Source organism: Paroedura picta, chromosome 3 (assembly GCF_049243985.1).
Source record: "Paroedura picta isolate Pp20150507F chromosome 3, Ppicta_v3.0, whole genome shotgun sequence".
NCBI classification, from domain to species: Eukaryota; Metazoa; Chordata; class Lepidosauria; order Squamata; family Gekkonidae; genus Paroedura; species Paroedura picta.
In genome coordinates, this window is record NC_135371.1 from 74137600 (window position 1) to 74165426 (window position 27827).

Here is a 27827-nt window from a genome sequence, read left to right on the forward strand (position 1 = left end):
GCGGAGGAGCTCCCTTTTGCAGGCCCTGTGGAACTGTTTAGGTTCTGTCAGGGCCCTGATCTCCTCAGGGAGCTCATTCCACCAGGCGGGGGCCAGAATGGAGAAAGCTCTGGCCCTGGTTGAGGTCAAGCGGGCTTCCTTGGGCCAGGACCACCGAGAGGTTGGAGGTAGTTGAGTGCAAGGCTCTTTGAGGAGTGTAGGCGGAGAGGCGGTCCCTCAGGTATACTGGGCCCACCTTAAGCCTTAAGCCTGATCCGGAATTCAACCAGGAGCCACCACATCTGCTGGAGGATGGGCTGGATGTCGATCCTCTGAGGTGTTGCTGTGAGGACCCTGGCAGCCGCGTTCTGGACCAATTGCAGTTTCCGGATCAAGGATAAGGGTAGACCAGCATAGAGCGAGTTACAGAAGTCCAGCCTAGAGGTGACTGTCCCGTGGATCACTGTGGCTAGGTGTTCCGGGGCCAAGTAGGGTGCTAGTAGTTTGGCTTGGCGAAGGTGGTCAAATGCCAGACATGCTACCGTCGTGATCTGAGCTTCCATTGAGAGGGAGGCATCAAGTATCACTCCCAAGTTCCTGGCGGGCCACTATTAGCTGAACTCCATCCAGATTGGGTAGGCACGCTTCCTCGCTTGGGCCTTTCCTGCCCAGTCACAGGACCTCCATCTTTGAAGGGTTGAGCTTCAGACGACTCTGCTTGAGCCACCCCGTCACCGCTTCCTGGCAGCTGGCTACTGTTTCTGGGGGAGAGTCAGAGTGGCCATCCATTAGGAGGAAGAGCTGGGTGTCATCAGCATATTGGTGACAACCCAGCCCAAACCTCCACACCAGTTGGTCAAGAGGGAGCATAAAGATGTTAAATAGGGTTGGAGAAAGAATTGCCCCCTGGGGAAATCCGCAAGCCAGTTGGTGACGGCTTGATGAACTCTCTCCTAATGCTACCCTCGGTCCGCAATTCTGGAGAAAGGAGATCAGCCACTGAAGGGCAGTGTCTCTGATCCAGTGAGGCGGTAAGCTAAAAGCTCATGATCTACTCTGTTAAACGCTTCTGAGAGATCTAATAATATAAGTAGCGCTGACCCGCCCCGGTCCAGCTGGTGACTACCAATTGTGTAAGCTCCACTCCAACCCAATTATTTGGCACTGTCTAGTTAGACAAATCATCAGAAAGAATATACGATATAGGGATGATTTCCTGCTACCTTTTTTCGTCATCCTTATTTTCAGCTTCTTGCTCTGTTATAAATATGTAGATAGCGTACGAAACAAAACACCTGGTTCTAATACATGGTCTTATATGGAACATAAAGCCAAGTCACACAGAATATTTTTTTATTGCATAACACAATACTTTGCATAAAGGTAAAGGTATCCCCTGTGCAAGCACTGGGTCATGTCTGACCCTTGGGGTGACACCCTCTAGCGTTTTCATGGCAGACTCAATACGGGGTGGTTTGCCGGTGCCTTCCCCAGTCATTACCGTTTACCTCCCAGCAAGCTGGGTACTCATTTTACCGACCTCGGAAGGATGGAAGGCTGAGTCAACCTTGAGCCGGCTGCTGGGATCGAACTCCCAACCTCATCGGCAGAGCTTCAGACTGCATGTCGGCTGCCTTACCACTCTGCGCCACAAGAGGTTCTAATACTTTGCATAGCAGGTGTTAACACAGGTAAAAAGTTTATGACACTTTATAAGTTCAATGAAAGCAAAATATTTCCTTTCTTCCCAATTTTCTTCACCATTTTTAAATGCCACTTTCATAATGGTTCAACAAATTAAATACATTCATTCAATGCATTTATTTATTTTATTTATATTTACATTTATGGTTCACCGTTCCTCAGCCAGTCATGTCACAAAGTATTCCTTAATACTCCAATAATCTATATCTTCTACTTGCTTCTTGCTAGCCTTTGCTCTTCAGTTCTAGCTTGCTGACCTGCATCTTCTCCCAAGATCACCCTTGAGGCACTGGGTGTGGAAGGGATGGTGGAGGGAGGATGAGAGTTTTATGCTGCTGTCTGGTTCTTAGTAATTGTGGGTTTTTTTAATTGGGGGAGTCTATGTTTTTATGATTGTGAGGTTTATGCTCTATGATTGTAACCCACTGAGAGACGGTTCCCTGATAGCGGTGGGAAACAAATCAGATCAATGAATCAATTAAATATTTTATTGTCCTCAAACTGCAAAAAAGAATTGTGCAATCTATGACAGGCCTTTCCTGCCATTGAGGGGACCCAGACAGCATCCTATTATTTGGGTGGAGGGGATCAAGTTTGTTTTAAACTACTAATCCTCCTCTTAGTTACCAGAAGTTCTCAGGGTAGCAATTGCCATGACATAAGCTTTGTGGCAAACAGGTAGAAGATAGAGATCACTGAGGCTAGAGTTGTATAGGGAAGGGACCAGGAAGGAGGTCAGGTAAACTAGAGGTAAAGGTGGTGAGGGTAGGGGATGAATGGGGAGAAGGAATTTGTGTGTGTCTGAGAAAGGGGAATGGGGAGGGAGCCAGTCAAGCTAGGGGTAAGGAGGGCAAGGGCAGGGGGAAATGGGGGGAAGGAGCTTATGTATGTGTATGTCTGAGAGAGAGAGAGAGAGGTGGGACCATGGAGCCCTTGGCAGGTATGTGTTCCACATACCTTATGAGAGTCATTAATTTATTTATTTACAACAGCACAAGTTTCCAGATAATCAGAGAAGAAACTAGGCAGAGGCACATACATTTAAGATAGTTACAGCTTCCAAGTGTGGATTAAATTTTTTCAGAGCTTTCTGTTACAAACAGGCTTTTACTGACCAGGTTATATCCTCTCACATACATGTATTCTGTCCTTTTCCAAGAGTCACACTACATGCTGTTACCAGAAAAAGGCCTAACAATAAGGTACTCTCTTCACTCCCAGAGGTAGAGTTTATTTATTTATTATTTCGATTTGCATTTCCTAGGAACCCTCGGCGGTTCACAGAATAAAACATTAAAATACAATAAACCCCCTGTAAAACCCCAATTTACAGTAGACAGCAAGTGGACAAAAACGTATCCCATCCCACCTTGTTCAGATGGAGGCCGTGTCTTTTACACTCAGAGTGAGTAGGTGCAGATCTCATAAACTTTAATAGACTTTGGGAAGTGGTCCCCGATGGAAACACCCGGGGTCTGCCCTGGTCTCAACCAAATGCCTGGTGGAAGAGCGCCATCTTGCAGGCCCTGCAGAAAGCTCACAATTCCGGAAGGGCCCTCAACTCTTCGGGAGCTCGTTCCACCAGGTTGGGGCCTGGACCAAAAAGGCCCTGGCCCAGGTTGAGGCCAAGTGAACATCCCGGGGGCCCAGGACAGCCAGTAAATTCCTATGCACAGAGCGGAGGGCCCTCTGGGGGGCATAAGCAACTAGGTGGTCCCACAGGTAAGTAGGATCCAAGCTGCGTATGGTCTTAAAGGTTAATACCAAAACCTTGAACTTGACCCGGAAACAGACTGGTAACCAGTGCAGATGGCGGAGCACCAGCTGAATATGGGCCCTTCAAGGTGTCCTATTGAGGATCCTCAAAGACGCATTTTGTACCAGCTGTAACTTACGGATCAGAATCAAGGGCAGGCCCGCATAGAGCGAGTTACAGTAGTCTAGTGTGGAAGTAATCATTGCATGGATCACTGTGGCCAAGTAATCCGAGGACAGGTAGTGTGCTACTATTGATCTGAGGACAGGTAGTGTGCCAAGCGATCTGAGGACACGTAGTGTGCTTGGCAAAGATGGGAAAATGCCATCCGGGCTATGTTAGTGACCTGAGCCTCCATAGAAAGGGAGGCATCAAAGGGCACACTGAAATTCCTGGCAACAGGTGCAGGTAATTGCACACCGTCCAAGCATGGGAGACGTGCTTCCTGATCCTGCCCTCTTCTTCCTAGCCACAGAACCTCCGTCTTGGAGGGGTTGAGTTTCAGGAGCCATGGCTTCCAAACAACTGGCAAATATATCCGGGGGGGGGGGGGGAGAGTCTGGCCATTAGGAAGTAGAGCTAGGTGTCATCCACATATTGGTGCCATCCCAGCTCATAGCCCCAGACCAGCTGGGTTAGAGGGCACAAGTAGATGTTAAAAAGTGTAGGGGAGAATATCGCCCCCTGCGGAACTCCACAAGGCCGCTCACTAGGACCCGACAGTTCCTCCCCTACAGCAACCCTCTGCATCTAGGTCCAGAGAAAGGAGACTAGCCATCAAAGTGCAGTCCCTCTTATTCTGGCCCCAGCAAGGCGGTGTACCAATAGCTTGTGATCAACCACATCAAATGCGCCCCACAGATTTTAAAGCACGAGAATGGCGGAACCGCCCCAATTCAGCTGGCATCGGATATCATCCGTCAGGGTGACCAGCACAGTCTCCACCCCATGGCCAGGATAGAAGCCAGACTGGTATGGATCAAGGGCCAAAGTTTCTTCCAAGAATACTAGGAGTTGGTTCGCCGTGGCCCGCTCTACTACCTTACCCAGAAAATTACTTGCCACGCTACCAGGCAGACTAGAGCTATCACTAGCTGAGCCAGTCCTGAGTATCACTACCCTCTCCCTCAGGCAGAACTGAACTATTTTCTGCTGTGCTTCCCTCCAACAATGCACCCCACCTTCTGAAAGGTGATTGGAGCAGCATTTCCATATGTTCATCAGAATGTCTGTTTTCCCCCTCAGGGGTAGGGCAGCTTTCTGTCTGTTACACAGTCTCCTCTGGGCCCTGATATTTGAGGGACTGCTGCTTACCTGGTACATGATAGATGAAGGAGGTGGCTCGATGCATGGCTGCTGGTCAGGCAATGGAAGCTCCTCCAGCAGATCCACATTGGACAGTGCATCCTCCAGCGTGACATGAGTCGTCATGGTTCTATGCTTTAAGTCTTACCACTAAACCAAAAGAAAGCCAAATTATGGGAGAGAATGAAACCAAGAAATTTTGGGTTTCTAACTGAATCATTTTGACTGAATCAATTTGACTGAACCCCCCCCCCCCTACATCTCCCATATCCCCCCTCCATCAGCACTTCATGACCTCAGTCCCCAAGGATGCTTATAGTTCTTGGTTGAGGAGTGGCAAATGAGAAAACAGATCAGCAATGTTTGCTTAACTTGCCATTAAAACCAATCTGACCTAAGTAAGTATGGTTTAACTATGGATACTACAACACCTGTCAGTTCTACTCTACTTCCCACTGGTGAACAGGAAACTGACTGTTTTTTCAATCACTTCAGCTGTTTATGAGAAAGTCTAGCTTGTTCAATCGCATATATTTGAACAGTACAGTACAACAGTTCATTGGCAGTAGTTCATACATGTGCATTCTCACACAACCTGCTGGCAGCCCAAGCCCCCACCCCACAAAGATCTGTTGTTGCTGTGCACTGTTTGGTAACCAATACTTAAAACAGGAAAATAATAAAGCCAGCCAGTCCATTTAGGGTTCATTTAAGTCTGTGATATAAATGCTATTTTGTGCATACACATTTTCATACTCCCTTATGGGAGTTTCCCACATACTGCATCATTTAACTAACTGTCTTGAGCATACCCTGGGTTAAATTTCACCAATAGCATGGATGCAAAATTAGAGACACAGCAAAGATGGAAATACCACCAGCAGAGCTAATGTGCAGTTGCAAAGCTGTTTGACAAGGGCAAGGTTCAGTTTCCAGGTGAACACAGCCACCAAATGGAAGCCTCGTTTTAATTATTCTATAGCAGTGGTCCCCAACCAAACATGAGCCAGCAGCAGAGCGGCAGGGAAGCCCCCGAGGTAGCACCCGGGGAGGAGGATGAGGAGGAGCCACAGCCTGGTACCAACTGATCCACGGATCGGTCCCGGTCCCCGACGGGGGGTTGGGGACCACAGTTCTATAGTCTACAGCTGTAGTCAGATGTACAGCTCATTGAGAATCAACCCAACTGACATCAGCAGGGCTTATTTCCAAGTATGTACAATATGAGTATGAGTAGTAGTAGCAGTAGCAGTAGTAGTAATTAAATTTCTTACCCACTGCTTTCAGAATTTACTCACGGCAGGTTACAACAAGAATAAAACCCCAATACATAAAAGCATAAAAACCAAAAAATCAAATCAGCACCTCATGACCCCAAGGATGCCAATAGTTCTTGGTTGAGGAGTAGTCCCCATGATCTCTCATGCCCTGGCCTCAACCAAAGACCTGGCAGAAGAGCTCCATTTTACAGGTCATAGAACCATAGAATCATAGAGTTGGAAGGGGCCACACAGGCCAACCCCCTGCTCAGCGCAGGATCAGCCCAAAGCATACTAAAGCATCAAAGAAAAGTGTGTATCCAACCTTTGTTTGAGGACTGGCAGTGTGGGGAAGCTCACCACCTCCTTAGGTAGACTATTCCACTGCTGAACAACTCTGACTGTGAAAAATTTTCCCCTGATATCTAGCCTATATCGTTGTACTTGTAGTTTAAACCAGTGGTCCCCAACCTGCGGGCCGCGGCCCGGTGCCGGGCCGCAAAGGCCATGGCACCGGGCCGCGGCTCCCTCTCCCCGCCCCGCCCCCGCAGTAAAAAACTTCCCAGGCCGCAAGCTTGCGGCCCGGGAAGCTTCTTACTGCGGGAGGCGGGGAGAGGGAATCAGGGTCGGGCCGCGCCTGTGCGGGCCACGCCCGCTCGGCCCGATCCGCGGGCGCGGCCCGTGGGCGCGGCCCGATCCGTGGGCGCGGCCCGGGCGCGGCTCGCGGGCGCGGCTCGGGTGCGGCCCGCTCCGCGGGCGCGGCCCGCGGGCGCGGCCCGATCAGTGGGCGTGGCCCGCACGGGCGCGGTCCGCGGGGGCGCGGCCCGATGCCCTGCCGGTCCCCAGCCTCGGAAAGGTTGGGGACCACTGGTTTAAACCCATTACTGCGCGTCCTTTCCTCTGCAGCCAACAGAAACAGCATCCTGCCCTCCTCTAAGTGACATCCTTTCAAATACTTAAAGAGGGCTATCATGTCCCCTCTCAACCTCCTTTTCTCCAGGCTGAACATTCCCAAGTCCCTCAAAGTATCTTCATAGGGCTTGGTCCACTGGCCCCAGATCATCCTCGTTTTCCATTATGTTCAGATCTCATTGAACTATGTCTCTATCTTCTCAAGTATTTGCCAGTCCTCCCAATTTGGTGTCATCTGCAAACTTAATGAGCAGTCCCTCCACACCCTCATCTAGATAATTAATAAATATGTTTAAAAGTACCGGACCAAGCCCCGAGCCCTGAGGCACCCTGCTACTCACCTTCCTAAAGTCTGATGAAACACCATTGACAACAACTCTTTGAGTGTGATTCTCTAACCAATTCCCTATCCACCTAACTATCTGAAAATCCAGACTGCAGTCCTTCAATTTATCCATCAGAACATCATGAGGAACCTTATCAAAAGCTTTACTAAAATCCAAGTAAATGACATCAACCGAATTTCCACGATCCCGCAAACCTGTTACTTGGTCAAAGAAGGAAACCAGGTTGATCTGACAGGACCTGTTGGAGACAAATCCATGCTGACTTCCCTGGATCACCAAATTGTCCTCCAGATGTTTGCAAATCATTCCCTTTAATATCTGCTCCATTATCTTCCCCAAAACAGAGGTCAGACTCACTGGTCTGTAGTTTCCCGGGCCATCCTTCGTCCTTTTTTTGAAGATCGGAATAATGTTTGCTCTCTTCCTCCGGGACATCTCCAGTCCTTAAAGAGGTCCCGAAGATGATGGACAAGGGTTCTGCAAGTTCTTTAAGCACTCTTTGGGGCATTTCATCCGGCCCAGGGGATTTGAACTCATCCAGTGCAGCTAAGTGCCTCTCGACAACCTGGCAGGTCCATGTCAACCTGCCACCCAGACGCTATCCCTTGGCTATTGCCAACTCTGGATGTGCCTAAACCCAGAACTGTGAAAGCTCCTGCAGAGCTCTTAGCTCTTCCAGGAGTTCATTCCACCAGGTCGGGGCCAAGACCGATATAAGGCTGTGTTTAAATGACCAAATGGTATTACAAGGCAACATCCTAACAATGTCCAGAACAAGTACATGATGTGTCTGCTCTAAAAAAAAAAGACATAAAGAAGCAAAATGAGAGACATAATCTCCAATTTGTAATTTATTAGTACTTTGCTTCTATATAATACCTCAGTTACTATAATCCACAAAGCATTTTTCATCATGTATTCTCTCAGTCTATATAAGGGTGAAACTATACTGAGAATGGTCATAATAAAGGTAATCATTAGGGTTGAAACCAATCAGTTGTTCCACTGCTGAAAATGAAAGAAGGCTGACTACCCAAACAAACAAATTCCTCTCATTGGGCTTAGACTTCCACTTTTTGATGGATCTTGAGGAGAAAAGTATATATAAGTTCATAGTAAAGAGACTGGAGGACATTGAATATCAATCCTTACTGTCATTTACATTTCCATCTTGCTCTCCCCGTGTATGGAATATTATCCCGTTATATAAAGTTACCCTCCTCCCCTCCTTACCATTATTGAAGCTTACTCCTACAGGAAAGCTTTCATGCTTGCTCGGCTGAACTCTTTCCCTTCTAACGTTCTCTGAGGGAGGTTTAACCATATTCATTCAGCGGAGAGATTGTTTTCATGGTTGTATGGTCCCTGATCTTCTTCCTTATATTATTTTATACTAGGCAAAAAGCCCATTGCATTCAGGAATGTGATGGGCACTAGCGAGCAGTGGCAGGGAGAGCCGGCCAAGGTGCGGGAGTACTGGAGGCTATGGGTGCGGTGGTGGCGAGCAATTTTACTGAGGCCCGGAGGTTGGGGACCACTGAATTAAAGTATTTGTGAATAAATGTATATCTTTAACATTTTTTACTCCCTTTTATATTTCGGAAACAGCCTCCTGGGAGGAGACTGTCCGGGGCCCTGTCCGTACAGTGTCCATCCGGTGCATTTGGCCCTGTCCGTCCGGTATATCCCTCCTGATTGGCTGGCGATCATATGGCCCATCCCCCACAAAGCCCGCAAGGCCAGTAGCCACCATTTGGCCACTGGACATTGCCAGAGACATAGGTCAGAGTCAGGGGCACTGGTCTGGAGAGTGGGTGATGAAGGGGCCTGCCTGCTGCTGCCCCCGCTGCCAGAAAACCTCTGCTGCTTGGGAGTAGGCTCTGAGGCAATGAGTGCTTGGTCCCCCTCAGAGCTATCAGCCCCACTTCTCTCATAGGATGTCTGTTATGGGGAGAGGAAGAAAAGGCGATGTTAAACTGCTTAGAGACAACTGAGGCCTGCTGGGTGACTTTGCACCATTCCAGTTCTCTCAGAGCTCTCAGCCCCACTTCACTCACAGGTGACTGTTAGGGGAGAGGAAGGGGAGGCAATTTTAAATTGCTTACAGACATCTGAGGCCTGTTGTGTGACTCAGAGCCATTCCCAATTCTCTCAGGGCTCTCACAGCCCCACATCCCTCACAGGTTGTCTATTGTGGGGAGATGAAGGGAAAATGTGTTTGGTAACAGCTTTGTGATATCTTTTGGTAGTAAACAGCAGTGTACAAAAATCCACCTTCTAAGGGGCAACAGTGAAAGAAGCATGTGGACACATAACTTTATATCAACAGTAACAAAATTGAGACAGAAGGAGTAGGGCCACAGAACTGGGAGGAATTGGTTGCCATGTAATCTCCCCCTAAGAATAGTCTCCAGTCTGATTTTCCCTTCATATATCTGAAGACATGGCTCTTGAAAGCTCATATTTAACCACTATGCCACAATTCCCAAAGGTCAGTCCACTCCCACACTCAATTAGCATTCCAAACCACAGGTTCTTGACACCCATATCTCCACACCCACGGCCTCATTTGGCACTACGCCTCCACAGCCCCCCACACAACACACAACCTTTAAAGACCTAAAGGGCCTGGCACCATCATACTTGCAGGACCTCCTCTTCCTTAAGTCCCCCAAGGAGCTTTAAGATTCAGTGAGCAAAACATGCTCAGGATCCCCGGCCCCAAGGAGATTAGATTGGTCACAACTAGGGCCAGGGCCTTTTCATTCATTCGTTCGCTCGTTTATAGATTTATATACCACTGCTCCCCGGGGACAACCAATAAATTCATACCCACAGCGAGAAGGGCTCTGCAGGGGGCATAAGCAACCAAGTGGTCCTGCAGGTAGGCAGGACCCAGGACGCATATGGCCCTAAAGGTTAATACCAATACCTTAAACTTGATCCAGAAACAGACTGGTAACCAGTGCTGATGACAAAGGACCGGCTGAATATAGGCCCTTCGAGGTGTCCGAGTGAGGACCCTTGCAGGCGTATTTTGTACCAGTTGTAACTTCTGGATCAGAGTCAATGGTAGGCCTGAGTAGAGCAAGTTACAGTAGTCTAGTCTAGAAGTGACCGTTGCATGGATCACAGTGGCCAGGTGTTCCGAGGACAGGTAGGGCACTAGTAGCTGGGCTTGGCAGAGATGGAAAAAAGCCATCCGGGTTACTTTTGTGACCCGAGCCTCCATAGAAAGGGAGGCATCACCCTCAAATTCCTGGCAACTGGTGCAGGTGTTAATTGCACTCCATCCAGGCATGGGAGATGTGCTTCCTGGTCCCGCCCTCTCCTCCTCAGTCACAGGACTTCCGTCATGGAGGGGTTGAGTTTCAGGCGACTCTGCCTGAGCCAGCCAACCACTGCTTCCAAACAACTGACAAATGTTTCCGGGGGGGAGGGGGGGAGTCCGGCCGGCTGTCCATTAGGAAGCAGAGCTGGGTTTCAACCCTGGCCTAGATTTGGTGGCATGCACTTCCAAAGAAGATCATAGTCCTGTGAGACCTTGAACAGTTGTGCAGGGATTGAGAAATGGGGCTGTTTTACCAGGCCTTTGAAGCCTAAAACAACATTCAAACTGTGTTGGCCTCCCTCTCAACCCCCCACCCCCACCCCATGTATGTCATCCAGGGTAGATTATGAGCTTCCCACCTCCTTTCCAGTGAACAGAAGAACTATGCAATTAAAATTTTGCTATTAATAATTTTAAATTTTATTTAATTAATGATTTAAATTTTATCTGTATATTCTATTTTATATAAACTTAATTTGATGTACTTTGCCCAGAGTCTCCTGAGGTAGGGAGAAAAATAAATGTAACAATAAATAAATAAAAATAAATGCCAGCCTTGCAGCAATATGACAGGTTAGGCTTTTCTATTACTTAATCTCCATCCCAAGAAAAGTTTCACCCACTAAATTTTGGCCTATATGTAATGGGTTCTACTGCTTATATGAGCAGGTTTACATAAACCTACTGTTTCTGCCTTTTTAATTCATTATTTCTACAGAACAATTAGAAGTAAAGGCATATAAAATCACAAAGAATTTTTTCCCCACATTTTGAGGAATTTTTATTTTGTTTTGCCAATGGAGTAAACTGAAATTTTGTGGAGCATTAGACTGTTATAAATTATTTTCTCTTTCAGAATGATTTTAATATAAGATTTCACAAATTTAAGATCTATAATATGGAAACTTTTATTTTAGACATTCAGCGACACCAGCTGGATCAACGCGCTTCTGCTGTGCTCGTCTTATTACATCTGTCGGCCATGTTTGACGTGGTCGACCACGAGCTACTAGCACACTGCCTCACTGGGACGGGGATAAGGGGCACAGCTCTTAGCTGGATATTCTCCTTCCTCCAGAACTGGACCCAGAGGGTGGGAGTTAGGGAGAAGTTGACGGGCCCTTATTGACTCCCTTGTGAGGTCCCTCAGGGCTCAATACTCTTCCCCACGTTATTCAACATCTTTATGCACCCTCTAGCCCAGCAGGTAAGGTGTTTTGGGCTGGGTTACCATCAGTACACTGATGACACCCAGTTCTATCTCCTAATGGATGGCCACCCGGATTTCCCCTCCATTTGCCAGATGTTTGAAAGCAGTAGCTGAATGGCTCGAGCAGAGTTGGCTGAAACTCAACCCTGACAAGACTGAGGTCCTGGGTTTGGGCTGTAGGGGATCAGGAGAGGAAGCACGTTTACCCCCTCTGGAAGGGATGCAACTTAAGATCACGCCCCAAGCCAAAAATTGGAGGGTGACCATTGATGCCTCCTTAACACTCGAGGCTCACGTCAAGAAGGTAGCCAGCCAGGCTTTTTTCCATCTGCACCAAGCTCGGCTACTAGCACCCTACCTGTCATCTGAACACCTGGCCACAGTGATCCATGCGACGGTCACCTCCAGAATAGATTTCTGTAACTCGCTCAACACTGGTCTGCCCTTGTGATTGATTCGAAAGCTTCAACTGGTGCAGAATGCAACTGCTAGGGTCCTCACAGGTACATCTTGGAGTGCCCATATCCAGCCTGTGCTGAGTCAGCTGCACTGGTTACCGGTTATTTTCCGGATTTGGTTCAAGGTATTGGTTTTGACCTTTAAGGCCTTACGTGGTCTGGGCCCGGCATATTTGAGGGACCGCCTGTTGTTCTATGCCCCCGCAGGGCGTTATGCTCAGTGGGTACTAATTTATTGGTTGTTCCTGGCCCCAGAGGAGTGTGCCTAGTCTTGACCAGAGCCAGGGCTTTTTTGGTCCTGACCCCGACCTAGTGGAATGAGCTCCCGGAGGAACTGCGGACCCTGCGGGAGCTTTCAGCATTCGCAGGACCTGCAAAATGGAGCTCTTCCATCAGGTTGTTGGGTGAGGCTGGGCTGCAAGATTGATCTGCCCCCCCCTAGCAGCTATAGCAGCAGTATCGAAGAACAACTGACACCCTTATCTTCCTCCCCCCCCCCCCCAGGATGGGTATCAGAGGTGGATTAAGTTAAGCTTATGTGTTTTTGCCGCATCTTGGTTTAATGTGTTGACTATGTTTATGTTTTTTGTGATTTTATTGTATGGGGTCTTTTATTGGGGTTTTTCATCTACTGTAACTCGTTTTGAGCCTCCGGGGATAGGCGAGTAACAAATCAAATGATGATGATGATGAAGATGATGATGACAATGACGACATTTTATATGTATGCTGTACATATATAGAACATTTTCAACATTATTTAAATAATAATTATAATAATAATAACTGCCCAGTGCCATAAAGAATGGGCGGTATAAAAAATCCATATAAATAAATAAATAAATAAATAAATAAATAAATAAATAAATAAATAAATAAATAAATAAATAAATAATATTACTAATTTGATCAGAATTAGCATGCTATTATGCATATGGTTGTTATATATTATCAAAAATAAAAAGTTTTCAATATTATTGAGTTTAACTTGATTTTGAATATTTACTTATTAGTGCTCAGCTGGCAAAAACTAAGATTAATGAGCTATGGTAGCACAGGGAACAGCATTTTATAGTTCCTCAGTAAGGTAACAAAATATGTTTATAGACTATAATAAAATAAACATTGCATACTTTTCAATTCCCCTCCCCACAAATTTGCCTGCTTTGAGGCAATGAGGTCACTGGGTCAGTGATCAAAAGGTCAACATGGGGTGTGAACTAGCACAGGTCATCCGTGCCTTCCAGACTAGTATTAGGCAGAGATCACTGAAGCAAGTCCTCCAAAATGGAAAAAAACAGCATGAAACAACATTGGTTGTGGTTTACATATAGGTGCAACATTTCCTGCATTGTCATCACTGTCATACAACTGTTGCAATACCACAAAGATGCTCAGCACATTTCTAGAACATTAGGCTAGCAAACTCAGAAATGAGACTTTTGCACAAGGCTTTATCTTTGTATGGGAAATCGTCTGCAATTAAACTTTTAAGCAAAGAAAACAGTACCTCCAAACAATCTTGTGTGTGTATTTTAAATATTTTCCCATGCAATGCTTTCCTTTCCTCACTCCAGCAAGAGAAGATCATTTTAAGTATTTCCAGACATCACAAAAATAGCCTAAATCAGAAACTTCCCCAGTAAAATTAGTGATATGCTAGGAAGATATTATGTTGACTAAAAATGCTTGTTTTTTGATGGATTTGGAGAATATATTTGATTGGTCTAGGCCAGGGGTAGTCAACCTGTGGTCCTCCAGATGTCTATGGACTACATTTCCCATGAAAACCTGCCAGCATTTGCTGGCAGGGGCTCATGGGAATTATAGTCCATGGACATCTGGAGGACCACAGGTTGACTACCCCTGGTCTAGGCAACTGCTTTCATAAATGGGCAGGAACCTCTTTAAGCATCAGCAGAACATCGGTTCCATGATTAAATGGGGGCAAATGTCTACATTGGCATAATGGTTGGCTATCACTGTTCAAAAAAGATGTTCTCACATAATTTCATTCTGTGGTTCTCACAGTGTTGTGGTTCTCACAGTGTTATCTAGTAAGAATTTCCTGATTCTTATTTTGTATACAAGCTAAAATGTAATTGGAAGAAAAAAAATCCACAATAAGATCTATGAGATGGATCCAGAATCTCATGTATTTCGACTAGTACTTGTTCCTCCAGAAGAGATTTTGGTCAATCCCCCCTCTACACTATAGCCTGTGTCACACTGAATTTTGTTCACAATGTTCCGAACTAACAGAAAAGGACTTTCAAGGTCTTTGAATTATCATATATACTGCATATACTTGAGTATAAGCCCACTTTTTCAGCAGATCTTTTATGCTGAAAAAGCCCCCCTAGGCTTATACTCAAGTGAGGGTCCCACTTAGCTGTTATTGTTGATATTGTGGTAACATTAGGTGCCTCAGCTAAAATTCAAGTTGGCTTATGCTTGAGTATATTTATGCGTAATTGATTCTTACCATATTCCAACTATGCTGCCGTTTTAGAATTGATTTTACTGGAGGGTTATTGCTTTGCTGGGTGTTTCTTAGCAAGAACTAGAGGGAGGACCCAATCCAAGTAGTATGTTAGAAATACAGGTTGTTTTCATTGGCAACAAATCTACAAATAACGGTGATTGTTGAAAATTGGCAGCAAGGGAGAATATGTTCTGTGACATAAAATTCTGTTCTGTAATTATCTGCTAGGATAATTAATTATTAGTAAAATTATTTGAAAGTCACCCCTTCTCTCCTTGTCCAGAATGCCCAAATTATGACTTTGTATAGTTAAAAGATCACAAAGGAATTATTTCCTGCACTTTCCCAATTGCAGCTGATATTGATTTAGTGCAACAGTAACAAGGCTTCCATCCACTTAGTGGATTTCCCCACATTTACCATGCCCTCTTTTGCACCTTACTCCTCTGCAATAAAAATATCTAAAGACCTATCTTTAACTGTTCTTGCGGCATTAAATAAAAGGGTAAGGTCACCTAGGGAGGAGTTAGGGCGGGCCCTGTCCAGGATAAAAACTCAGAGGGCCCGCGGCTCCTGATAGGGCCCTCCGAGTGTCCATCCAGGGCCACGTAGCCAATGGGGAGGCACGCAAAGCGCCTTCCTACTGGCCCCTCACCAGGACAGACCAAAATTCCATTCACCCAGCCCAGTCTGGCTGCCAGTCTGCTCCTGACCACCGCAGGGAGAGGAGGTCAGTAGGGCTTCCAAGGGGGATGAGAACAGAGGCTTGGACAGGCTGTGTCAGCCCTTTTCGCCCCAAGGCTGTCCTAACTGTCATGTCCAACTGTGAATTGCCTCAGAACCCTGACAGAGCTGGCAGGAGGCTGGAGAGTGCTCCCCTGCCCCTTCAGGCCTGCTGCGAAGGAGCCTCTGATAGGTCCTGACTGAGTGGAGGGAGGCATTTTCCTTCCAAGAGCAACACAGGGAAGCTTGAGGGCATTCCTTTTGAGGCTGGGGAACTTTCCCCTTCTGCCAAACAGTTGGCTGACAGGGAGGCCACAGAAAAGCCCCTTCTCACTTAAAATACTGCTCTGGCCGGGGGTTAGACACAGCCAAGCCATATGTATTTCTTCTTTGCAACTGTCTGCAGTTTTGAGGCCACTAAACAGCGTTATTCTGCAGAGGAAACTGGCTCTTTTGTCTCCTGTTTCATCTGCAAAACAACCCTGTGCAGTAAGCCTCAAGTCTTTCAATTCAACAACAACCTGTGTGGGAAGCCTTAAATGTTTCTTCTCTACCACAACCCTGTCCAAAGTAGCCTTTTCTGCCTGGGGAGCTGATCTTTATACTCTGCAGGTGAGCTGTAATTCCAGGAGCTCTCCAGGCCACACCTGTAGGTTGGCTACCCCTGGGTTGGAAATATTCCTGGAGGTTTGAAGGTGGGAATTCAAAATCATACAATGCCTCAGAGTCCAGCCTTCAAAGGAGACATTTTTGCCTGCAGTTGGTAGGAAGTGGTGCTGGTGTGTCCCTCCTGGGCTATGGGCTATGGCCAGCCCTTACCAGCAACTGTTTGTATTCTGGGGCGCAGACAGGCAGACCAGCATCAGTCCTGTGAGTCTGGAAAGTGCAGGAAGATCTAAATAAATATTTACAGCCTGAAACTGTAAATAGAGAACAAGTGAATGTCTGGAGACACATAGTAACTGTAATGACATTGGCCTGGCAAATAGCCTTAGTCTGGCAAATTAAAAAAACAGTATAAAAAACCTTACTAAGGTCAAGACTGCTGTGTACAGAGAGTCTTCCCCTTAGGGTTGCCAGCTTCCCTGTGAGGCTCGCTACCCCACCTCCCTCATGTGGAGTCTGCTATGGGGAGAGAAAGGGAAGACGATTGGAAAATGCTTTGAGACACCTGAGGCCTGCTGGGTCACTGCGGCCCATTCCCAGTTCTCTCACAACCCCACATACCTCACAGGTTGACTATTGTGGAGAGACGAATGGAAAAGGTGTTTGTAAACCACTTTGAGACTCCTTTGGGTAGTAAGCAATAGGGTACAAAAATCCGTTCTTCTAAGGAGCAACCATGAAAGAAGCATGTAGGCACATAACATTTTACCAACAATGAAAACATGGGAGACAGAAGGAACAGGGTGGACACCTGTATACTGTGACTACCCTATGTATATTAGGGCAGAGGGGCATTTCGGTGAATGTGGCCTAATTCACACAAAAAGGGAAATGACGCAGAACTGGGGGGAATTGGTTGCCATGTAATCTTCCCCTAAGAAGATTCTCCAGTCTGATTTTCCCTTCACATATCTGAAACCATGATTGTTGAAAGCTCATCTGTAAGGACTATGCCAAAATTCCCAAAGGTCAGTCCTCTCCCACACTCAACGAACATTCCGCACCACAGGTTCTTGACACCCATATCTCCACACCCATGCCCTCATTTGCCACCACGCCACCACAACCTCCCACACAACACACACATTCAACCCCATGCCCTTACAGACTGGACAACTCCTCCCCTTTCTCTTCCCACTGCCAAGCTCTAGCGCCCGTTGTATTCTTGGATACAACGGGCTTTGCCCCTAGTTTTTAAATAAATATATAAAAGCTGGGAATCAGGGGAGACTGACAATAAATAGTTAACATGTTAATATGCTATTAGTGATCTAGCAATGTCCATTTTTAAAAAGCCCTCCAGTGTGAGGGAAGAAATTATGGTCACAGGGGACAGCAGAAGGGACCAAGAAAGATCAGGACCAAGAAAGGACCAAGAAAGATCAGTACTTTCACATCCACATGGCACCCACTCCAGCCTTTCCTAAGTAAATCAGAAATAAAATACAGAAAAGCCAAAGAGAATCTAGGAGGCGCATGAAATCACTAAAATGTTGTGGAGATTTTGGGGGGAAACATGCTTCCGCATGAACTGAGGCAAACAATCCATGTGTAAGATCCCTATATCTAATTGTGAAGGGCTGGCAACCATCATCCGTATCCATTATCGGTCCTCTTAATATTTGTGAAACAGCCCTGGGGGGGGGGGAGAGTGTCCTGATGGTCTGAGATGGAACAGGGCCCTTCCCCTCCAGCTCCCACCCTCCACCTCCCACTGGGAACATTGTTCACCTCCGCAATAGAGGCCCTGCACATCTTGCGCACCTCTCCCAAACTAGCAGGGGAGGTAAAAGTGGCACACCTGCCCTGCAGAAGCCCCACCACTCTTGACTGCCTGCTTGCTGCCAATGGGGTGGGGAGGAGCAGCTGTCACATCCTCCACTCCCTCCAACCTCTCACTGTGAGAGCTGGGCAGGGCGGGGGAACACCAGTCCCCAGCCCGTTTTAACAACAGGCTTCATCACTAGTTTAGATAATAAAATAGATCCAAATGGATCCAACACATTATTATAACTGATGGTTCTGTAAATCTGTAAGAATCCTAATTTGTAGAAGCATCTCACTTTTAAAAAGAAAACACACACACACAATTGGAGGATAAATTTTTTTTACCAGCGATGTGTGTAACCATTGAAAAATTTTAAAAGCAGGTGGAGTTTCAAATAGTAAGAGCAATGTACACTGAGGCACCTACCCCATGATTTGGCCACACAGCAGGCAGAATGTAAAGGCGAAAGAGGAAATGGAATTGAGCATGAAAGAAGAGAAGGGGGCCTTTCACACAGGGATGGGTTTATGTGGTTTCTCCTTTGCAGGTACAGGTTCTCCCATAGTTTCCATGCCACAAGTCCCCCATCTCCAGTCCAACTGAACTTTTGCAGTTTTTAAAATAGTCATCACTAAACTATTGTTATGTAAATACATCAGTCTAACAGTAGGAACAGCAAGTTCTCTGATTCCAGAGCTACTTTTTTTTTAAAGGTAGGCTTATTGTTCCTTCCCTTATGAAGAATCATAGAATCATAGAGTTGGAAGGGGCCATACAGGCCGTCTAGTCCAACCCCCTGCTCAACGCAGGATCAGCCCTAAGCATCCACCCCATTGGCAGCAAGCAGGCAGTCAAGAGTGGTGGGGCTTCTGCAGGGGAGGTGTGCCACTTTTACCTTACCTGCTAATTTGGGAGAGGTTCGTAAGATGTGCAGGGCCTCTATGGAGGAGGTGGACAGTGTTCCCAGTCCCTGGAGGTGGTGAGGAGACAGTGGAGACCTGCAGAACAGAGGAGAGCAGGGGTCATCTTCCTCACCATGGCCAGTGATGATGAGGATGGGGAGATTGGCAGGGCCTCCACAGAGGAGGCAACTGCCTTCCATGCCCCGTCAGTGGGAAGGAGGTATGTGAGAGTGGTGGAGCCATCATGGAGAAGGCAACCAGATTCCTCGCCCCTGCCATCAGGGGGAAGATGGCCAAGAGTGGCAGGGCCTCTGCAGTGGAGGTGGTGGGATTTGCTGGGCTTGGTGTCGGTGAGGATTTTGGCAACAGCTGCGGGGACTCATTGGAGAATGGGGGTGGCCTTCTATTTGTGGCCCTTGGTCGGCCCTCAGTGGGGGAGGGCCCTCGCATTGAAGGGCAATCAGAGGGCCGGGGTAGAGCATGCCAGGCCCTCTGAATGGCTGTCATTAGGAGGGTCAATTAGAGGGTTGACATATTGTGGTCACAATTTTATATGTCACTAGCATCAAAGCTCATTCTCCCTTGCTGCCAATTTTCAACAATCACCGTTATTTGTAGATTTGTTGCCAATGAAAACAACCTGTATTTCTAACATACTACTTGGATTGGGTCCCCCCTCTAGTTCTTGCTAAGAAACACCCAGCAAAGCAATAACCCTCCAGTAAAATCAATTCTAAAATGGCAGCATAGTTGGAATATGGTAAGAATCAATTACCCGTATATACTCAAGCATAAGCCAACTTGAATTTTAGCTGAGGAACCTAATGTTACCACAATATCAACAATAACGGCTAAGTGGGACCCTCACTTGAGTATAAACCTAGGGGGGCTTTTTCAGCATAAAAGATCTGCTGAAAAGGTGGGCTTATACTCGAGTATATGCAGTATATAGAATAATTCAAAGACCTTGAAAGTCCTTTTCTGTTAGTTAGGAACATTGTGAACAAAATTCAGTTTGACAGAGGCTATAGTGTGTGTGTGTCGGGGGGGGGGGACTGACCAAAATCTCTTCTGGAGGAACAAGTACTAGTTGAAATACATGAGATTCTGGATCCATCTCATGGATCTTATTGTGGGTTTTTTTCTTCCAATTACAGTTTAGCTGGTATACAAAATAAGAATCAGGAAATCCTTACTAGATAACACTGTGAGAACCACAACAATGTGAGAACCACAGAATGAAATTATGTGAGAACATCTTTATTGTACAGAGGTACCCAAACATTATGCACACGTAGACATTTGCCGCCATTTAATCATGAAACTGATGCTTTTCATTTTTCTGCCCCAGATGCAGAACTTTACACTAATCTTTATTAAATTGCATCTTGTTCTCATTTGCCCAATTTTCCATTGTGTTCAGGACTCGTTGAACTCTGTCTCTATCTTCTGGAGTATTTGCCAGTCCTCCTAAATTGGTGTCATCTGCAAACTTGATGAGTAGTCCCTCCACCCCATCATCTAGATAATTAGTAAATATGTTTAAAAGTACCGGATCAAGCACCAAGCCATGAGGTACCCCGCTACTCATCTCCCTCCAGTCTGATGAAACACCATTGACAACAACTCTTTGAGTGCGGTTCTCTAACCAATTCCCTATCCACCTAACTATCTGAAAATCCAGATTGCACTCCTTCAATTAATTTATCCATCGGAACATCAAGGGGAACCTTATCAAAAGCTATACTAAAATCCAAGTAAACGACATCAACTGAATTTCCACGATCCAGCAAACCTGTTACTTGGTCAAAAAAGGAAACCAGGTTGGTCTGACAGGCCCTGTTGGAGACCATACCAGGAGTACTGTGTGCAGTTCTGGAGGCCTCACTTCAAGGACGTAGATAAAATTGAAAGGGTACAGAGGAGCGCAACGAGGATGATCTGGGGCCAAGGGACCAAGCCCTATGAAGATAGGTTGAGGGACTTGGGAATGTTCAGCCTGTAGAAAAGGAGGTTGAGAGGGGACATGATAGCCCTCTTTAAGTATTTGAAAGGTTGTCACTTGGAGGAGGGCAGGATGGTGTTCCAGTTGGTTGCAGAGAAAAGGACGCGCAGTAATGGGTTTAAACTCCATGTACAATGATATAGGCTAGATATCAGGAAATTTTTTTTCACAGTCAGAGTAATTACGCAGTGGAATAGGCTGCCTAAGGAGGTGGTGAGCTCCCCCTCACTGGCAGTCTTCAAGCAAAGGTTGGATACACACTTTTCTTGGATACTTTAGGATGCTTCGGGCTGATCCTGTGTTGAGCAGGGCTTTGGACTAGATGGCCTGTATGGTCCCATCCAACTCTATGATTCTATGATTCAAATCCATGCTGACTTCCTTGGATCACCAAATTGTCCTCCAGATGTTTGCAGATCGCTCCCTTAATATCTGCTCCATTATCTTCCCCACAACAGAGGTCAGACTCACTGGTCTGTAGTTTCCCGGGTCATCCTTCCTCTTTTTTTTGAAGATTGGAATAACTTTTGCTCTCTTCCAGTCCTCCGGGACATCTCCGGTCCTTAAAGAGGTCCCGAAGATGATGGACAAGGGTTCTGCAAGTTCTCTGGAAAGTTCTTTAAGCACTCTCGGGTGCATTTCATCTGGCCCAGGGGACTTGAACTCATCCAGTACATCTAAATGCCTCTCGCCAACCTCTCTGTCCATGTCAACCTACCACCCAGACGCTATCCCTTGGCTACTGCCATCTCTAGATGTGCCTAAACCCTTTGACCTGTGGGAAAAACTAATGTAAAATTTCTACTTTCTCTGCATCCTCCGTTAGAGTTTGTCCATCTGCACCCAACAGTGGGCCTATTGCCTCCTTTACTTTATGTCTGCTCCTCACATAACTGAAAAATCTTTTCTTCTTACCATGGGCTTCCCTGGCCAATCTCAAGCTCAATCTCAGCTTTGGCCTTTCTGATTATTGATCTTCAGTGCCTAGTAACCTGTAGGTACTCTTCTTTAGAGCTCTGTCCTTCCCTCCATTTCCTGAACATTTTCCTTTTCTTTCTTAGTTCCTCTAGAAGTTCTCTGTTCATCCAAATAGGCTACTTAGAGCTCCTGCAGTGTTTTCGTCTTTCTGGGATAGTAATGGATTGCGCATACAATAGCTCTTGTTTGAGTGGCGCCCACCCTTCACATGCAATAAAGGCAAAACAGGAAGTGGAATTGAGCATAAAAGAAGAGAAGGGGGCCTTTCACACAGGGATGGGTTTATGTGGTTTCTCCTTTGCAGGTACAGATTCTCCCATAGTTTCCATGCTACAAGTCCCCCCTCTCCAGTCCAACTGAACTTTGCAGTTTTTAAAATAGTCATCACTAAACTATTGTTATGTAAATACATCAGTCTAACAGTAGGAACAGCTAGTTCTCTGATTTCAGAGCTACTTTTTTTTAAGGTAGGCTTATTGTTCCTTCCCTTATGAAGAATCATAGACTCATAGAGTTGGAAGGGGCCATAGAGGCCATCTAGTTCAACCCCCTGCTCAACGCAGGATCAGCCCTAAGCATCCAAGAAAAATGTGTATCCAACCTTTGCTTGAAGACTGCCAGTGAGGGGGAGCTCACCACCTCCTTAGGCAGCCTATTCCACTGCTGAACTACTCTGAGTGTGAAAATTTCTTTCCTGATATCTAGCCTATATCGTTGAAGTTTAAACCCATTACTGCATGTCCTCTCCTCTGCAGCCAACAGAAACAGCATCCTGCCCTCCTCCAAGTGACAACCTTTCAAATACTTAAAGAGGGCTATCATGTCCCCTCTCAACCTCCTTTTCTCCAGGCTGAACATTCCCAAGTCCCTCAACCTATCTTCATAGGGCTTGGTCCCTTGACCCCAGATCATCTTTGTCGCTCTCCTTTACCAGACCGAGTCCCGAGCCCTGAGGTACCCCGCTATGATATAAGAAAGAAGGTATATATATTTCTGATATAAGAAAGAAGGTATGCCTTCTTTCTTATATCTGCACAAGTGAAGAAATTATAGACTGTTAACAATGTAAACTGGAAATTCAGAGAACCTGCTATACCTTTAGAGACATTTCTAGCTGATATACATTTATGATTTCAGTGTAATTTAAAAAAGATTTCGAAATAACCTGTTGCAGGGGGGAGGAAATGGCAGAGATAGCTGGCTCTGGGTTAGAAAACATCTAGACAACTGGAGGGTGAAACCTGGGGAGGGAGATGCTTGGGGATAGGAGGGACCTCAGCAGGGTATAATGCCACAGAGTCCACTCTCCAGAGCTGCCATTTTTTTACAGGGAAACTGCTGGTGGGAGAACTCCAGATTCCATCTGGAGGTTGGTAATAGGATGCCAGATCCCAGGTGGGACCTTGGGATCCTCTAGACTTACAGGTGTCAGTGTAAAGCAGCTTTAAGAAACATCAGAGAAAAGCACAAATGCATCATGACGCTGTGGGGACATGGGAATATGAACCACTTCCCAAAAGCATTGAACCTGGGGCAGATAATATATGTGGAAGATCTTCCTGAATACTAGAAATGGGGGGAGCAACACCACCCAGTAGCATGGGGAAGATTATGGTAACCGGGAAGAGAAGGAACAGGAAATGGTGAGTAGGAGTAGAAGAAGAAAGAAGGGTTTCCTTCGAGTTCCCTTCCTGTACTTATCTAATGCATGGCAAGTATGTTACAAAGCAGCTCTTCAAATTCTGACACAATAAGGTTCTCGGAAGTAGATTCAAATGAACACCTGCCATGTGGTAGCTGTTTAAAAATCAGCCATGTGTTAAACCAAATAGCTGTAATTTTTGCTAAGCAGTTAGGCAATTTTAACATAGCTTTCCCACTGCATAATGGTCAAGTCGCTATGCTACAGATGTGTCAGCACAACATGGCAAATCAATGTTAATGTGAATTTCCTGTAAATCAAAAAAAAAGACCATTTTTAATAACTCCTAGATCAGGATTAATATGCGATGGGAATTGAATATGTATGTTAATATGTATGCTAAAAGAGGATGACAAACCATATTTTATAGGCATTAACAAGACAACAGTAGTAATTCGTGGGTCAAGGCCAATTTATGAAGGAGACTGACCTAATATCATTTAAGATAATAACAGAATGTATTCCTATAACAGATCATACTCTCATATGTATTAACAATCACTTGGCTAAGAAAAATGGTAAAAACTTCTAGATCAGGAATAATATGTGATGGGAACTAAATATCTATGTTAGATGGCAAACCATATCAACTGGTCGCTTTTTCTTTACAACTTCTTTGTAAATGCTTTATATAACGATAAACAATAAAATTATTATAATAATAAAAAAAAAGACCATTTGATCCTCCCTCTCCAAAGGTGTCTCATGCAAAATGTTGTCTGGGATCCAAACAGCATCTCATGGAATTCCAAGGATTCCTGCCTTTACCCCCTGAGTCATCCAGTTTCTTTCTTTTCTTTTCTTTTTTTTTTACTGCAAAAGAAAGTCAGTTCACAGGATGAGATTGGCCTTTAACCCCTGTCAATATTGCAGAAGAAACAAAAAAAGTACTTGAGAACTGGCAGGTAAAAACAGAACTGGCAGGTAAAAAGTTAGCATACATAGAAACACATACTAACTCAAGGAGCCCTCTCTCACATTGATTTGTGACTGGCTGGCAAAGGCCACTTCTCTATCTGTCTGTCTGTCATTTTGTACTACCCATTCTTTACAGCTTTTTTTGTTTTCTTTTCTTTTTCAGCCATTTTGAGAACTTTAAATTAGAGGGGAGATGTTTTAAAATAGTCCCCAAACAAAAAAAATCCTCTTTTTGCACAAAGATCAATTTTTCCCCTCTAATTAACTAGGCCAGAAATAACATTTGACTTTCTTTTCATGCCTTTCTTGCCATTTCCTGTAATCAATAGATCACCTTTAGCAGTTTAATAATTTTAAACCCAACCTAATTACTTAAGTTTCTTATGATGCATGTATAATCCCACAGCTGCAAGCTAGCACAAAGGCAGCAACAGATGGCCTTGAGGCACCTTCTGTATTATTAACAGCAAAATCATTTTTGCCTTTAAACTACACATTCTTATTTATTTTTAATTTGATGTATATGTTCTGGACCTCACAGGGCACAAAGCACTCCAGAAACACTCCACACACAAAAAAATCAGCCCTCATTTTCCACAGATTTTACCTGTGATTTCCCCAACAATTACCTGCAAAAGATGGGCTGTAATCCTAAAAATACTCTCCTGGGAGTAAGCACCACTTGATAAAATGCAACATACTTCTGAACAGGCCTTCTTAATATTGCACCACTGCACTGTCATTTGGCAACAGAACCTATCTAACTCATTTCCACCACATTCACCGATTGTAGGTTTCAAAGTCTGACTCAGACAAATGCAGTAGCATCATGCTACTTTAATATCCTCTTAAGGGTGAAATGGAGAGATGGGTTTAAACAGATGTGAGGGCAGAACTGCAAGAATTGAGCTTGATTTACTGTTGATCAATTTAAAAATACATATTTGAGGTACATCTAAAGGCAGACCTGTTTAAGATTAACTTCTGATTCCAAAATATCACAACATTCATAGAATCATAGAATCATAGAGTTGGAAGGGGCCATACAGGCCATCTAGTCCAACCCCCTGCTCAACGCAGGATCAGCCCAAAGCATCCTAAAGCATCCAAGAAAAGTGTGTATCCAACCTTTGCTTGAAGACTGCCAGTGAGGGGGAGCTCACCACCTCCTTCATTTCCATCATTTTCACTGGCTGCAAACATTTCTGTCCTCCCACTTTCAGTATGACTTGCATTAAAATGTTTTATTTGGTTTTGTTTATTTTTATTACTTCCACCACCATATCACCTTTTTTTTTACTTTCAGTTTAAAAGATAACATTTACAGGTCCCAAACTTCCAAACTATTTCCCTCGTCACCCACTCCCCAATCTATTTGTGCCTATATGCCACGCCTACAATATAAAACTAAAACCAAAATCCAGCATCATAACCAAATTATTAGTTAACTGGGCATTGGATGATGAGCCAGGATTTTATCTCCAAATGAAACCTGATGTGGCAGTTCAGAAATAAATCAATAAGCATCCCATCCAGAATTCTAAATATGAAAATCCCAATTTTTCACCCAGATCATTTGCAAAGCTTGATCACATGGTAGTTGCTTGGTGCACTAAAATAAACAAGAAGGCCTTGAATATTGCAGGTACCTCTAAGCATTCTGGGATATCTCTTGTAAAAACGTTTCTTGAGGGCCAAGCTGGGCCCAGTTTCTTTTCAGAGAGGCATGAACATGCTTTAAAATCATCATCATCTTAACGTTTTCCTCCTCCCTCCTGATCTCGCATTAAAACCACCGAGCTGTGTTAAGCAGAAATCCCAGCGCCTGTGTGGGCTAGATTCGTATCATGGCAGAGCTTCGCAGTCTCATGCTAAACCACCCTTCTGCAAAGCTGTCACTTTCCGCCCCGAGAAGGCAGCCAGCCCTAACCCCCCCCCCCCACCAGAACACTGCCTAGAGCCTTCCCATCAAATAGTGACACTGGCCCCCATCCCCCTTCTAAGCTGCTGCTGTCGCGTGATCGCCCAGCCTGGATCAACTAGACAACGAGTCAATCAGGGGGCGACGGGCAGGTCCCAGCTTCCGTCGCCACAGGGAAGAGGGGGGCCGTGGATCCCGCCTTCCTCTCCCCCCCGCCCCCGCATCAGACATGACAGCCCAGCTTGGTAACCTTCGCCCACCCAATCCAGCCAGGCGGCATCCCTGCAGCCGCAACCACGGTTCCCTCCCGTCTCCAGCCTTGTGCTCAATGGTGGCTATCCTTCCCTGCGGTAAAGGGACTGCCATGATTCCCACGCACCCCCAGAGAACAGAAGCGGGGAAGCCTCAGCTCCTACCTGTGGGGGGAAGATGCGAAGATGCTGCTGGCCTCTGCAGCTGGGCGTGGGATACAGCAGCAGCAGAAAGGTGGCAGAGATGCTCAGCGAGGCTGCCGCTGCCGCCGCCACCGCACGTCAGTCTCCTCCCCCTCCGCCCCCTCCTACTACTGCCTGGGTCTATCTGTGTCACCAAGAGAGGGAGAGATCCACTCTCACTTACATACAAAGAGCAGGAAATGGCTACAGCCAGTGCACTTCCCGAGCACTGTGCTGAACTCACCGCCTCCCGCCCACTGGGGAGAAAAACCGCCCCTTGCCCATGCCCGCGCAAAGCCTCCCACCCTGTGCAGCCGGCCCCTTTCCTGACAGGCAGCTGCACCTGTTAGTCAGACAACAGAGACCCCTTTGAGTCGACTCCTTTCGGTTGACATAAAGAGGGATCTCATCTGTTGACCTCTCTCTCTCTCTCTCTCTCTCTCTCTCTCTGGCTTCATAATAAAAGTAAAAAGGCTGCCGTTCATGATTTGGAGTGTATAGTTTATGCCTTGGACAAACTGTTGGACATAGTTGATGAAGGAGGTTGGTTGATCCCCTACTCCCAATGGGAAATATTCATCCTTCCATAATATCATGATATAATAATAAGCTATATTTCTCTTCTGCCTTAGTAAACTGTGTATGATAAATGTCACTGAGAAAAACTCAGAAATCTAAGGAGAGAATCAGAGCATTTTCATTATACATATTTGTGACCATTGAATTCATAACAATCTGGCATGGCCATGCAATTTTATTATGCTTTCAGTCACTGAGAATTAAAGGAGGTTACCCACAAACCACTTGAACCAAGATACTTAAAATAAGACAGTTATTTTTGTTTTCCAACCTCCAGGTGGTGTGGATGCCAAATGATAGAGATTAGTTGCCATGTTGATATAGGATGGATGCTATGGTGTTAAACTCTTTTGGGGTCCCTGACCTTCCAAACCCTGTCTTCCTCAGGCTTCACCCCCAAATCCCCAGGAGTTTCTCAACTTGGACTAGCAATCCTACATCTGTGATCTGGTACAAATCTCCACTCTGCCATGAACATCTCCTGG

General features: G+C 45.7%; 1 protein-coding gene across 7 annotated transcripts in view; it reads right to left on the minus strand.

Annotated features, from left to right (window-relative positions):
* Positions 1–27017, minus strand: part of CYFIP2 (cytoplasmic FMR1 interacting protein 2) — a 167728-nt gene extending 140711 nt beyond the window's left edge. For 3 of the 7 annotated variants that reach the window (XR_013229167.1, XM_077326426.1, XM_077326421.1), the window contains exons 1-2: positions 26746–27016; positions 4754–4894 (exon numbers count right to left, since the gene is read on the minus strand). Coding sequence is in view for 6 of the 7 variants with exons in the window: in XM_077326426.1 (XP_077182541.1) it covers positions 4754–4870 (117 nt within the window). In the remaining variant the exon portion in view is untranslated. Of the gene's footprint in view, positions 1–4753; positions 4895–18803; positions 18902–26745 lie in introns of all 7 variants that reach the window. The other 4 variants (XM_077326424.1, XM_077326423.1, XM_077326422.1 and 1 more) reach the window with 3 other exon arrangements.
* Between the last annotated feature and the right edge of the window lie 810 nt (positions 27018–27827).